Below are 12,771 nucleotides of genomic sequence, written 5' to 3' on the forward strand. Positions count from 1 at the left end.
ACAGCTCTCAGAGCTGCACAGGCATCATTCACCCATGACCTACTTGTTAATGAGAGTTTAAGGAAATCGGTAGATGGAACAGCCATTTCCGTTTCAATATTTGTGAAAGTGAGCTGGAAAACAGTTACATTGTGAATGAGGCGTCTTGTTTAAATTTCCCCCACGGTCAGATACTATACTCTGCAGCTGTTAGAACGTGAGAGAATGCTCAGGGGCAGGAGAAGCCTGGCGTTGTGCGAAGGTATTTATAGATGTGTAGCCTGGGAAGTACAGCCACAGTCACAGGCATTGTCCTCGAACCTTCCCTGTATTTTGTGATCAGAAATGAATAAATTATTTTTAAAGAAATGTGGCGTCTTTGCAGTGTGTGTCTGCTGCGGAGGCAGGCCCAGGGGAGCCAGGCCTTTGTCTAGAAAAAGGAGGTTGAAGAATAAAACTGACAGTGCTGTCTCTTTCCACAGATGAATGTTGGTTTATAACCTGCCCTTCATAGAAGGATTAATGTTTGTTGAGCTCACTTACATGCCAAGGAATTTCCCTGAGAAGCCTACATAACTGATGTTTCTCAAAACCAGCACAGCCTGTGTTGCCCCATTTATGTAAAGCTGACTCACTGTAATTCAGCTGCAAAGTATGGAACTGCCACCATTTTAAGCCAGTCCCCTGTTGTGGGACATGTGGGCTAGTCCAGTCTTAAGCCACACTGGGGGGTCTGCTTTGTAAAGACAGGAGAAGATTCTGCAGGTGGTCATTAGGCACTAGAGGTGGAATATGAATGTTCATGATGACTTATCTAGAACTGAGACTAGGCATCTTAGGAGTTCAGTGTTTATAGTCCTGACTTTAGCACAGAGGAAGCTAGTTGAGAATAATGTGCATTTTACTACGGGTCCTGGGCAGATTATAACTTCCACACCGTGCCATTCTGTCATGCTTAATGTTTCTCAAACGTCCAAGATACCACAGTGGCTCAGGTTTTCTCAATCATTCAGCAGATGGGTGGTGTCCCTACCCCTCCTGGGGCTTCTGCTCCCCAGGGCAGTTGCCTCCAGAAGTGACTAAAGACACGTAGAGCTTAGATCTTAAATTTAGCAAAACTGTTAAAGCAGCACAATGTGATCCCACCGGAAGCACAATCTGTTAAAAAGAAAAATCTGGCTCGATAGGAATGTAAAACTGCACTTCAAAAGACACCAAGCTGGGGCCGCGCCGTGGCTTAGCGGTTGAGTGCGCGCTCCGATGCAGGCGGCCCGGGTTCAGATCCCGGGCGCGCACCGACGCACCGCTTCTCCGGCCATGCTGAGGCCGCGTCCCACATACAGCAACTAGAAGAATGCACAACTATGACATACAACTATCTACTGGGGCTTTGGGGGAAAAATTAATAAAATTATAAAAAAAAAAGAGACACCAAGATGAAGGCAAGCGGCAGACTGGGAGAAAATATTTGCAAATCTTTCCTCTTGAAGGACTTGATCCTGAATATTTGAAACTCAGTAACAGAATGACCAAGTAAAAGCAAAAATTTGAATAGGCGTTTCACCAAGGAAGATATATAAATGGCCAATAAACACATGAGAAGATGCTCAATATCACTCGCCACGAGAGAATGTAAGTGAGCTCTCTGGGCGTACCCTCATCCTTCCTGTAAGACAAACACAGGGAGTCAGAACCTCTGGGCAACTGCAGGACTATTTTCAAAGCTCCAGTTCCATCTTGCCCAACTGCCCACAACCAAAGACCCTCCAACAGTACAGGGGCCCGCCTGTCCTGTCCGTGGGGGAGAGAAGGCCACCAGGGCAGGTCTTGGGGTTTTCTTGGGTTTTCTTTTCAGTGAGGAAGATTGGCCCTGAGCTAACATCTGTGCCCATCTTCCTCTATTTTGTGTGTGGGACACCGCCACAGCATGGCTTGATGGGTGGTGAGTAGGTCCACTCCGTGATCTTAACCCGTGAACCCTGGGCCACCAAAATGGAGTGCGCGAATTCAACCACTATGCCACCGGGCCGGCCCCATGGGAAGGTCGTCTTTTAATGGGCATTTCAGTGCTCACTGGGGAGGGTAAGCATCTCCAGGTTTACTAGTGTTTGCATTTCTGTTGTGAAATGCTGGTAAATATGTCTGAAATCTGGCAGAGGCAAGGAAATAGTCCCTCAAGAGGTAATAACTAGAATGGGCTGAAGTTCATTATTGGTCACCAAGGCTGTTCACGATGCAACTCAAAAAATCAATGTGGTGGGTTGTTGGGGGGTGGGCAAAAGAGGTAAAGGGGCACATATGTATGGTGTCCGATAAAAATTAGACTATTGGTGGTGAGCTCGATGCAGTCTATACAGAAACATAAATAATAATGTACACCTGAAATTACACAATGTTTTAAACCATTATTTTTTTTTAAGAGTTTATTTATTTATTTTTTTCCCCCAAAGCCCCAGTAGATAGTTGTATGTCGTAGTTGCACATCCTTCTAGTTGCTGCATGTGGGACGCGGCCTCAGCATGGCTGAAGAAGCCGTGCGTCGGTGCGCGCCCGGGATCCGAACCCGGGCCGCCAGTAGCAGAGCGCACGCACTTAACCGCTAAGCCACGGGGCCGGCCCTAAACCATTATGACTTCAATAAAACGATTGAAAAGAAAAATGAAGCTAAGAAAAAAAACAAAAACGTGGTGGATTGCAACTAGCCTTAAAATAAATGAAATTGAATAGAAAGGAAAAGGAAAAATCAGTGTATTGCAGGAAGGAGAGGAAAGAGTTAAAAGTTAAAAAGTGAGAGGAAGGCAGGAGGAAGGAAGAGAGCAAAATATGTTTTGCTCACATTGTAGAATGTATTTCCTACTGTGAGTTGTGATCAAATACGTTGAAAAGCCATGGAGCTAAACCTCTCCAAACTGCCCGCTCAGAGTGAAGCAGTATTGCTTTTCTTTGTTTTTCCCTTATCATCAAAATCTCACCAGCTACTCAGAGCAATTTGCAAAATATTGAGCATTTTCAAAACCAGAAAGGAAATCACACCTAATCCGACCACCTGGAGATGTAAACCATGTGGGCGGGGTCGTGCATTTCCTTCCAGGCTTTCATCTAAGTAACTTGTGTACATAATTGAGCACACGTTGTAGATAACAACCGTGGGTCCTGCTTTTCTTTTTTCTTTTTTTTTTTTTAACTAAATATCATAAATCCTTTCCAAGTTGTTCGAAAACTCCAGAAGTTTTTTATCTAGAACCTTCTATGAACCCCAGAGGGACTGAAACAACTGTAATTAGAAATGTATCATTCAAAATTCACAAAGCTATTAAATGTAAAAGAGATTCAAATAAACTTTCCAATGATTCTTTGTAAGTTTGTAGCATTTGTATTTCTGAAATTATTCCAACTTAAAAGATACTATATAATATATATACATGTACACACACAGCCTTCTCTGTTTAGAACAGCACTAACAGAACTTTCTGCTTTGATAAAAATGTTCTAAATCTATTCTGTCCACTAAGCAAGCCACTAGCCACATGTGGCTACTGAGCACTTGAAATATAGAGTGACTGAGGAACTGAATTTTTAATTTTATTCGATTTAAATTTAAATAACCACATATAGCTATCAGCTACGTTATTGGACAACGCAGTCTATAATACCTAAAAAGATATAGCCCACAATTATATCACATAATAAGCTTTACAAAAATGCAGTCATCCCACAGATTGTCGATAAATATTTGTTGAATAAATGGGTCATGCTATGCCTCTTGTTCTGCAATTTGCTTTGTCCACATACAAATTCAACTGAGAGTAGAATAGTCTGGAAGACACACTGGAAGCTGATAACAGGATGACGGCAGTGGCTTCTAGAGAGAGAAACTGGGTGTGGGTGTCTGGGGAGAAAAGTGGGACAGAGATTCATCTTTCTCCATTTACTTTTCGTGCCTTTTGAATTTTGTACCACGTGCATGAAATACCTATTCAGAAGTAATTGCAAATTTAAGCATGAAAAAATGAAATATGGCTAGCAATCTTTCATTTCTGGATTGATCGACCTCCCTCACATTTATTAAGCGCTTGCAGAGTATTCCATGGTCGAGCTACGCCATGAGTTATCCATCTACCTATAGATGGACATTTTGGTATATCTACTTCTCCTCCGTTCATTCATTTAGTCAGTCATTCGAGATGCACCAGTTGAGCACCTACTGTGTGACAGATGCCAGAAGCCCTGGAGAACAGGGCAGACAAAAATCCCTGCCCTCATTCTAGTGGGGAAGAGGAAACAAAGCATAAATAAGAATACACGCACAAATGAAATCCAGCCTGTTAGCAGTGCTGTGAAGGAAACCTCACACTCTTATTAATTAATGGGGGGAGGGGGGGCCCCCAGTGTGGGGGCTGGGGAGGGTTCCACAGGAGCCTGAGAGGTGAGGCACTGGAACAAAGCATTCAACGTAGATGGAACGGAAAGTTGAAAAGTCCCAAGGCCTGGAAGAATCTACATGTTCTGGAAACAGCAGGGAAGGAGGGAGAGCAGGCGGGAAGGGGGGAGGGAGGAGTGCTCAGCCCTGAGAATCTAAACTAGAGACAAGAGCTGATCACCAAGAGCAGAGCCGTTTACATGTGGTCTGTACACCAGTGCCCCACACTACAGGGTAATCACACAAATTGAGAGGGAGCGTTGGACACCTGGACAGCAATATGACAAGTTAATTCAATGTCAGTTGAATCTAAAAAAAAATTTAAACCTGGGCCTTGGCATTTTTTTACAACTTAGTCTTCCTACTAATTCATGGCTATTGTATTTTACAAAACATTGGTCCATGGCAAGTTGCAAATTTAAAAAACTGGGCCTTCACACAGATTGTTTGAGAAACAACAATGTAGACATTTGTTGCACAGATTTTATGTTCTAAATGCAATACTTGAAAACGTTTTCAGCAGACTCAGAAGTGGAAACAAAAAAACCTGCTCATTTTTTCTTCTAGTACATTTATGGTTTCATTTCCACCGCCCCCCCCCATTTTATCTTTGCTCATCAGAAATTTATTTTGCCATGAAGTAGGAGGTAGTGATCCAACTTTATTTTTTTCCAGATGGCCACACAATTGTCCTAACACAAAATTATTGAATATTCTGTATATTCCCTATGGACTTTAATTGCACCTTGCATCATATGCTAAGTTCTCAGAGTTGCATTTATTTTTGGACTTCTTAGGTGGTATATTTTAAATATTTACATTGAAGAAAGTAACTTTTTACTTAAATGTTTACATACTTGCTTAAATATTTACATTGAAGAAATCAAATTTCTTTTAAAAGAAACTGGGTTTAACCTTCCCACACAAATACAAGCTAATATACGAGGATTTGTTTTGAAATGATTAATTCACAGGCAATTTTGTTACCACACAAAATTGGGGTTCTCTTGGCCAATGTGCACAGAAAAAGCCAATTAATTATGGAATCAGCTTTTGGGAAAAGAAATCAGCTTTATTTTGCAAGATTAATTTGCAAGGAGACAAGAGCATATGCTGTCAGATCTGTCTCCCCGATCCAGGGCCTGGGGCACAATCTATGGGATGAAAAGCAGTGTAGTCTGAAGTGTGGAAACAGGTGATTGGAGGTGAGAAGATGTGAGGTAATTGATGATTTGCGCAAGCGTTGTCGAGCTTCATGCCTCTTCATAGGATGCATGTTCACGAAATGGCGGCTTTACCATGATCTGAGGGTGGAGTTTTTAGCCCCTTGACATCAAAGAGGTCACTCATCGAGCATGCGCAGGCCCAGTTGATGGGTTGGTGGCCTCAACCAGCCTGAACTGGGCAGACGGGTCTCCGTTCCTGAAAAACCACTCTTAATTACTCTGTTGATAAGATGGAGTCAGCTGAACTGGTCCTAGAGGGCCCGCAGTTACAGTTTGGACCAGAATAAATACAAATTTAAGTCTTGTATATGTTTTGTGTGTGTGTGTGTGTGTGTGTGTGTGTGTGTGTGTGTGTGAGAGAGAGGAAGATTGGCCCTGAGCTAACATCTGCCAAACCTCCTCTTTTTTTTGCTGAGGAAGACTGGCCCTGGGCTAACACCCGTGCCCATCTTCCTCTACTTTATATGGGACATCGCCACAGCACGACTTGACAAGCGTTGCGTCAGTGCGCGCCCAGGATCCAAACCAGCGAACCCCAGGCCGCCGCAGCGGAGCGCATGCACTTAACCGCTTGCGCCACCTGGCCGGCCCCTAAGTCTCGTATATGTTGATTATCAACTCAGTGCATCTTTGTGTGTTGAACTGGGACATACCAGCAAAAGCCTAAATTTGAGTTCTCTGATGAATGTGAAGCCTCACCTAGAGAGCTGGGAGAACATTCCAGAGAGAGGTGTGTATGTGTGGCTGGAGGGATCTTTCTGGGTTTTAGTTTTTAGTTGAATAAACCATGAGTATTTCTGGGCTTCTGATGCCTTCCCCACCTGCTTTACAATTCATGAGGAAATTTCCAAAAGAGGAAAGAGCTTAGGCCTCAGATCCTCCTGGGTTCATTTCCTGACTGCCTTTGGCTGAAGGTGTGACCCTGAGAGGTGACCCATCCTCTCTGAGCCTCAGCATCCCCATCCTTTCCTGTAAAATGGGATGATAGCAGTAACTCCTAGGGGGTGGGAGGAACAGCTGAACACGCATTTCTAGAGGTGGGGAGTAACACTGAACAAGGAAACACTCAGAATAATTAGATCAAGGTTAGGGGGAGAGGCATACGACCCCTATGGATGCTGGCCACGATATCAGTTCCCCTACATTAAACCCAGCAGATATGGGGTTAAAACCAAAAGGGCTCATCGCCTTTCCCTGCTTCTCAAAATTACATTCATATGTAAACATCGGTTTTTAAACCTTCCTATCCCTGAACTTCACAAGACATATAAAAGTTACAAACTGTTAGAGCCCAGGTGGTCTCATGCTACCACTTTGCCTAGTTACAGGTCCTGTGAAGTTTTGTTACAGGGAAACTGATATCCAGAAAACATCAAGATGGTAAAGCATCTCAGACGTCAACTCCTTGGCTTCCTGGCACCAGAATCCACCCTCCACCACAGAGACCGCTGAAGGACACCCACCTGCGATTTCCTTATCTCACCATCCTCCTCCCTGCCAGCAGCCTCACAAGGCCAAAGGCAGGCTGGCGGGAAGGCGCTGACCAGCAAGACCACAGGCTCCCCCTCCCTACAAGCAGCCACATTCCTCACAACCTTTAAAACCCCTTGCCTCCTGTCTTTCAGGGATATGGGATGAATCTGAGAGCTCTCATCTCCGGGCTGATGTTACCCGAAATAAAAACCCTTTCCTTGCCATAAGCCTGGCATTCCCATTTTATATGGCCCCTCTTGTGTGGCAGGTAAAGAACCTGCCTATGTATCTGGGAACACTATCTGTGCCAAGGTCTGGAGTTTGAAATCTTGCAACAAGGTCCGAGTCCGTGAGGGTGTGGACAGCTGTCAGGGTTGGCCTGAGACACCGGGTTGTTGTCACCACTGCCCAGCCCAGGGCAGGTACACAATAGGTGCTCATTAAGTGTGAGCTGAATATAAAGACTCAAGGGTTCCTCCTTTAAAGGTAGGTTATTAAGAACTCTGAAGCCAGAGTGCCCAGGTGAAATTCCTACCTCTGCCTCTCATTTTCTGCGAAAACTGGAGCAACTGTGCCTCCATTTCCCCATCTACAAAATGGGAATAATAACAGAACCATCCTTACCGTGTTAGCACAACGCCTGTTGCATATGGCAATCGCTTCATAAGATTTTGCTGTCTAAGAGTTTGTTAAATAAATTAATATCCAGTTACAGACCTACACTGCCCAACCCGGTACACATTAGCCCCACGTGGCTATTTAAATCTAATAAAATTAAACAAAGTTGAAAATTCCGGTCCTCAGTCGCGCACACCACATTTCAGGTGCCAGTGGCTTCCATGGTGGACGGCGCAGACACAGAACATTCCCACCACAGCGGCAAGTTCTATTGGACAGCGCTGTTACGGACAGAAGATCAGCAGAAGGGCTTTTTTCCCCTAAACCATTGTCTGGGACACGGAAGAGAACAACTTGCATCAAACTTCAAAAAACTCACGGGCAGCGCCCGCCCCTCAAACACATGGCGGCGTCGCCACACATGCTCCTCAGACCTTCCCAGCGCCCACCCCATAGAAAGACGGCTATCACTGCATCCCGTTTGAACCCTGTACGGACTTAGCCACGCGGTCCCCAAACTCCACGTGATCCCACGCCCCGCGGTAATAGGACCGCCTCCTTATAACTCTCGCGATAACGTAGGCGGGCTCAAGGCTGGCCACGCCTCCCCAAGGTGAACTAGCGCGCCCCGCGCAGCGATGCCCTGACTATCGCGAGACAGCGTCAGCGACTTCCCGCCCTTCTGCCCTTCACCATCATGGCGGCCTCGGCGCAGTCTCCGAATCCCGTGCTTGGTTAGGGCCGCCCGTCAATCAGAGTATCGCCCAAGGCCCCGCCCCAAACCGTGCTTCCCCGCCCCTTTCCGTCACTTCCTCTCCAGCCCCTGCGCAATCGATAAGGAAACCCGGACGCCGCCGCGACTTTCCTTTTTTCAGGCGGCCGGGAAGATGGCGGACATTCAGGTGTGGGCTCGGGGCTGGCGCCCGGGCTGCGGAGCAACCCCCGGGCCTCACGGGCGCGTCCTGGAGAGCGGGCCCCGGCGCCCCAGTTTAGGGCTTAATCCCGGGCGTCCTCGATTTCCCGGGGAGCCATTCGAGCAGAGAGCGCGTGTCTCCGTTGATCTAGATCAGCGCCTCCTAAACCCTGGGGGCTCCGCACTTGGGGTTTAATGGAGGCTCAAGGTTTTTAGGAGTTGTCTGCCTGAGACTCAAAGTTTTATGGGGTGGTTTTCTGGAGGCCTTGGGCTTTAGGATTAGTCCTGGGAGAATTGAGTCCTAAGGGGTCATCCAGGGAGCCTATCGTTTGGGTATTTTGAAGCCGCATATATCAGATAAGGAGTGACTCTTGGGTGGGTGTCTGTTTCTTGGAGCATAATCCTTGCTGAAAGGTGTCCGGGGTGTTAGAGGGGTGATTTTGTGTCTCTGAGTCTCAAGGGGATTTCTGCAGGCGGTGGGAGGTGTGGAGCATAAATGCTGAAGTGACCCCGGGTTCAGGGTTGAGTCTGAATTAGAGGTGAATTTGGGGTGACAGTGTCTTAGAACGTAGTTCTAGGGCACTAGGCGTTGGAGGCCAGCGTTTGGGGAGTAAATGCCAGAGAGGATGGATCTGGGGGTTTCTGGGCACGGTTTCCAGGCGAGGCTGCTGCCCGCTCCGGACTCACCAGCTTCCTCCTCGTAGACGGAGCGCGCCTACCAGAAGCAGCCGACCATCTTTCAAAATAAGAAGAGGGTCCTGCTGGGAGAAACGGGCAAGGAGAAGCTCCCGCGGTACTACAAGAACATCGGTCTGGGCTTCAAGACGCCCAAGGAGGTACGGGGACCCGCAGAGGAAAGAATGAGACCCCAGTGTCCCCGCACGTGTGCCCCAGCTGAGTTGCCCTGCCCACCTGAGTGGCTGCTCCCCGGGGCTGCTGGGAATTGTAGTTTGTGTCCCTGAGGCCACGCCCCTTGTTCTTTCCAGGAACTACCTGTTCGAGGCTCACCCCCTTTTCTTCCTTATCCCTTCAGGCCATCGAGGGCACCTACATTGACAAGAAATGCCCCTTTACCGGTAACGTCTCCATCCGAGGGCGGATCCTGTCCGGTGAGTGAGGACCTCTGGGGTCTGAGGGAGGAAGGGCTGGGGACACGCAGGCTCCTGGTTCCAGGGCGCACTGGCAGATGATGTCTGTTCTCACGATGGTCTTCAGATGCCTGCTACGGGCACTGCTGAGAAAGCCGCTTGGCACAGCTGATGCCAGAAGGAGGGCTTCTTGGGAACTTTGCTTGGCAGCTCCCGATTCCTAGCATGCCCTGGGCTGTCCGTGGCCCCTTTCCCCAGGGGGCCTGACCCACCATCTGTCCCCTCCCCCCCAGGTGTGGTGACCAAGATGAAGATGCAGAGGACCATCGTCATCCGCCGAGACTACCTCCACTACATCCGGAAGTACAACCGCTTCGAGAAGCGCCACAAGAACATGTCCGTGCACCTGTCCCCCTGCTTCAGGTGAGCACGGGGGACCCCCAGGGAGACCAGGCGTGACGTGGGACCTGACTTGGGGGGTAACAGGATGCCCCAGCTGTCCCGTGGAGGTAGTGAGCTGTTGGGGGGAGGCGGGAGTGAGGAGGCTGCTGTAACTAGGCAACCATCCTTGGGAGCGTCCAGTTCTTTGTTAGATGGAGCATCCTCTGCAGCACTGAGCTGGATGCCTTGCAGATAGTTTGTGCTCACTAGGCACTGAGCTGGATGCCTTGCAGGTAGTTTGTGCTCACTAAACAATGACTAGGGATGGCCCGGCCCAGTGGTGCAGCGGTTAAGTGCACATGCTCCGCTTCAGTGGCCTGGGGTTTGCAGGTTTGGATCCCAGTCACGCACTGACGCACCGTTTGTCAGGCCATGCTGTGGTGGCGTCCCATATAAAGAGGAGGAAGATGGGTACAGGTGTTAGCCCAGGGCTGATCTTCGTCAGCAAAAAAGAGGAGGATTGGCATTGGATGTTAGCTCAGGGCTGATCGTCCTCACAAAAAACAAACAAACAAACAAACAATGACTGGGGGGCAGATGGGGTCTGGTGGAGCCAAAGCTGAGAAGTGAGGGAACCGCCCTCCACCCCATGACACAGCCACCGCCCACCTCCGCAGGGACGTCCAGATCGGCGACATTGTCACAGTGGGCGAGTGCCGGCCCCTGAGCAAGACCGTGCGCTTCAACGTGCTCAAGGTCACCAAGGCCGCCGGCACCAAGAAGCAATTCCAGAAGTTCTGAGACTGGACACCTGCCCGCTCCCCCAAACAAAATAAAGTTATTTTCCCAGTCATGGGCCAGGCTCAGGGTATCTGTGCCCTTATGGGGGGAGGGATTGGCCTTGGGAATTGAGCAAAGGGTTGACATGAAAGGTGGGGTTCGTTTTCATCCTCCAGGGACCAGTCCTGCCCTCATCTCTGGGTGAAGACTGCCCCTCTCTCTGGATCTCCCTTCGGTTCTGCGCACCTTTCTTGGTGTCGGAATAAATAAGGCCTTTACCTGGCGTAGAGCTGCCCCCCCCTCCGCTTCCCCCCAAGTCTCTGGGGAGGAAATGAGTGAGGGCGGAGGCTCCTGGGTTCTGTAGACTTGTCTGGGCCCTTTTGGTCTCCTTGGGGAGGGGGAGGAAGAAGTGCCACCCTCTGGGCCTCTCTGGGGGGTTGGGTGGGCTTGAGGAGTTCACAGCTGCCTGACTGAGCTATGAGGGTCTTCCCTTCCACCTGGCCTCCCTGTCTCCCCTGACAGCCAAGGAGTGGGGCAGGAAAGTAAGGCAGGGGCTCCCCCTGCGAGCCCCACCGCCCCTGCCTAAGTGGACACTGGGCCCATTTACAGATGAGCAGTCATCTGAGGGGGCAGGTTCTCTGCCTGCAGCCCTAGTGAGGAGCTAAGTTTCGGGTTCTGGAAACTTCCTTTGCTGGCAAAATCCAAGTAAGGAAAATTGGCCTTGAGGGCAAGTCTCAGAATGAGGCCATGCTGGAGCCAGCCTGGAACCCAGCTCAGCAGTGCGGGGTTGCAGGCTGCTGAGAAGTGCATAGGAAGCGCCTGGAAGTGGGTCGAATGGGGAGGGACAGACCAGGTGGGGCGCCTTGGGTGAGGAGAGACACAGGAAATGGGAGAATGGGGACAGGGTCAGGCAAACTTAGGGAAAGAGGTTTCTGACAGCCAGACAGAACGACCTTGAGTGTCAGGGAAAACGTGGGAGGTGGGAGAGGTTGACAGCTGATAACAGGGAGAGGGGCCTTGAGCGTCAGATGCAGGGATGAAGAGAGACGGGCAGAGAGCAGAGGGCTCAGCTGGACACAGCAGGAACCCAAACCACAAGCAAGGACAGACTCGGCTTTCAGAAACAGACCTAGATGGACCTTGAGCATCACAGAGTTAGAGGTGACAGGCATGGGGTCCACCAGGCAGGAGGGCGACAGGTGTAGACGAGTCAGAGAAACACCATGGAGAGGGAGGCAAGGACTCCTGGGATCCGAGGGGCGGAGACGGACGCGCAGAGAGAGAAGGGAGATGCTGGAGTCATCCTGCCGGCTTCACCCCTGGGGGCCCGGCGCTGCTGGGGTCCCCAGGTCCCTGCCCCCCATGCCTGTACCAGGGACTGAGGCGCAGCACTGGTACAAGGGTTGGGAGACAGGGCCGTGAGGAGAGAGGAGCCGCTGCCGCCTCCAGGGACGCCGCCTCTGGACCGGCCCGGTGGCTCCTTTTTACCCAGGCCCAGCGAGGGCGGGGGTTCCTGCCAGAGGAAGTGGGGCCGCATCAAAGAGGGCAGGAAGGGGCAGGGACGGGTCAGGAGGGGGCACCGCCCCGACTGTCAGCCTGCACGCCCGCCCCACCCCGCGCTAGAGGGGTAGAGACCCTGAGAGAGGGGACGGAGATGGGGGAGTAAGATCCAGAGAGAGGAGAAGGGAGCAGTGACCCAGGAGGGACATGGATGGAGACCCCAGAGGGAGGGGGATGGAGACGCAGAGAAGGATCCGAGGCCGCTCTGGCGGCCCCCCTCCGCAGGTGTTTCCGTTCGGGGTGGGGATTCGTGTTTACAACAACAACAGCCCAGCTCCCCTGTTTCCTCCCAGCAGTCGTTGGGGCGTCTCCTTGGCACCCCACCGCGTTGGG

At 50.0% G+C, this 12,771-nt stretch overlaps 1 protein-coding gene and 1 non-coding gene across 2 annotated transcripts; both read left to right on the forward strand.

Annotated features, from left to right (window-relative positions):
* The first annotated feature begins 8,518 nt into the window (after positions 1 to 8,518).
* Positions 8,519 to 10,951, forward strand: RPS11 (ribosomal protein S11). Its single transcript, XM_058529865.1, has 5 exons — positions 8,519 to 8,618; positions 9,334 to 9,465; positions 9,663 to 9,738; positions 10,011 to 10,140; positions 10,776 to 10,951. The coding sequence occupies exons 1-5, from the start codon at positions 8,604 to 8,606 to the stop codon at positions 10,897 to 10,899; spliced, it is 477 nt and encodes a 158-aa protein (XP_058385848.1). The 5' UTR covers positions 8,519 to 8,603; the 3' UTR covers positions 10,900 to 10,951.
* On the forward strand, positions 9,811 to 9,898 carry LOC131398010 (small nucleolar RNA SNORD35). Its single transcript, XR_009216808.1, has one exon. It is a non-coding gene; the product is annotated as a small nucleolar RNA SNORD35 (small nucleolar RNA).
* Positions 10,952 to 12,771: the final 1,820 nt, after the last annotated feature.

The sequence above is a fragment of the Diceros bicornis genome, chromosome 34 (assembly GCF_020826845.1).
Source record: "Diceros bicornis minor isolate mBicDic1 chromosome 34, mDicBic1.mat.cur, whole genome shotgun sequence".
Lineage (NCBI taxonomy): Eukaryota > Metazoa > Chordata > Mammalia > Perissodactyla > Rhinocerotidae > Diceros > Diceros bicornis.

Bases quoted from the DNA above. Each gene is read 5' to 3' on its own strand.
- RPS11 (XM_058529865.1), top strand. The intron at 9,466-9,662 runs GTACGGGGACCC...TTATCCCTTCAG, and splicing joins GCTTCAAGACGCCCAAGGAG to GCCATCGAGGGCACCTACAT. The intron at 9,739-10,010 runs GTGAGTGAGGAC...CCTCCCCCCCAG, and splicing joins CCGAGGGCGGATCCTGTCCG to GTGTGGTGACCAAGATGAAG.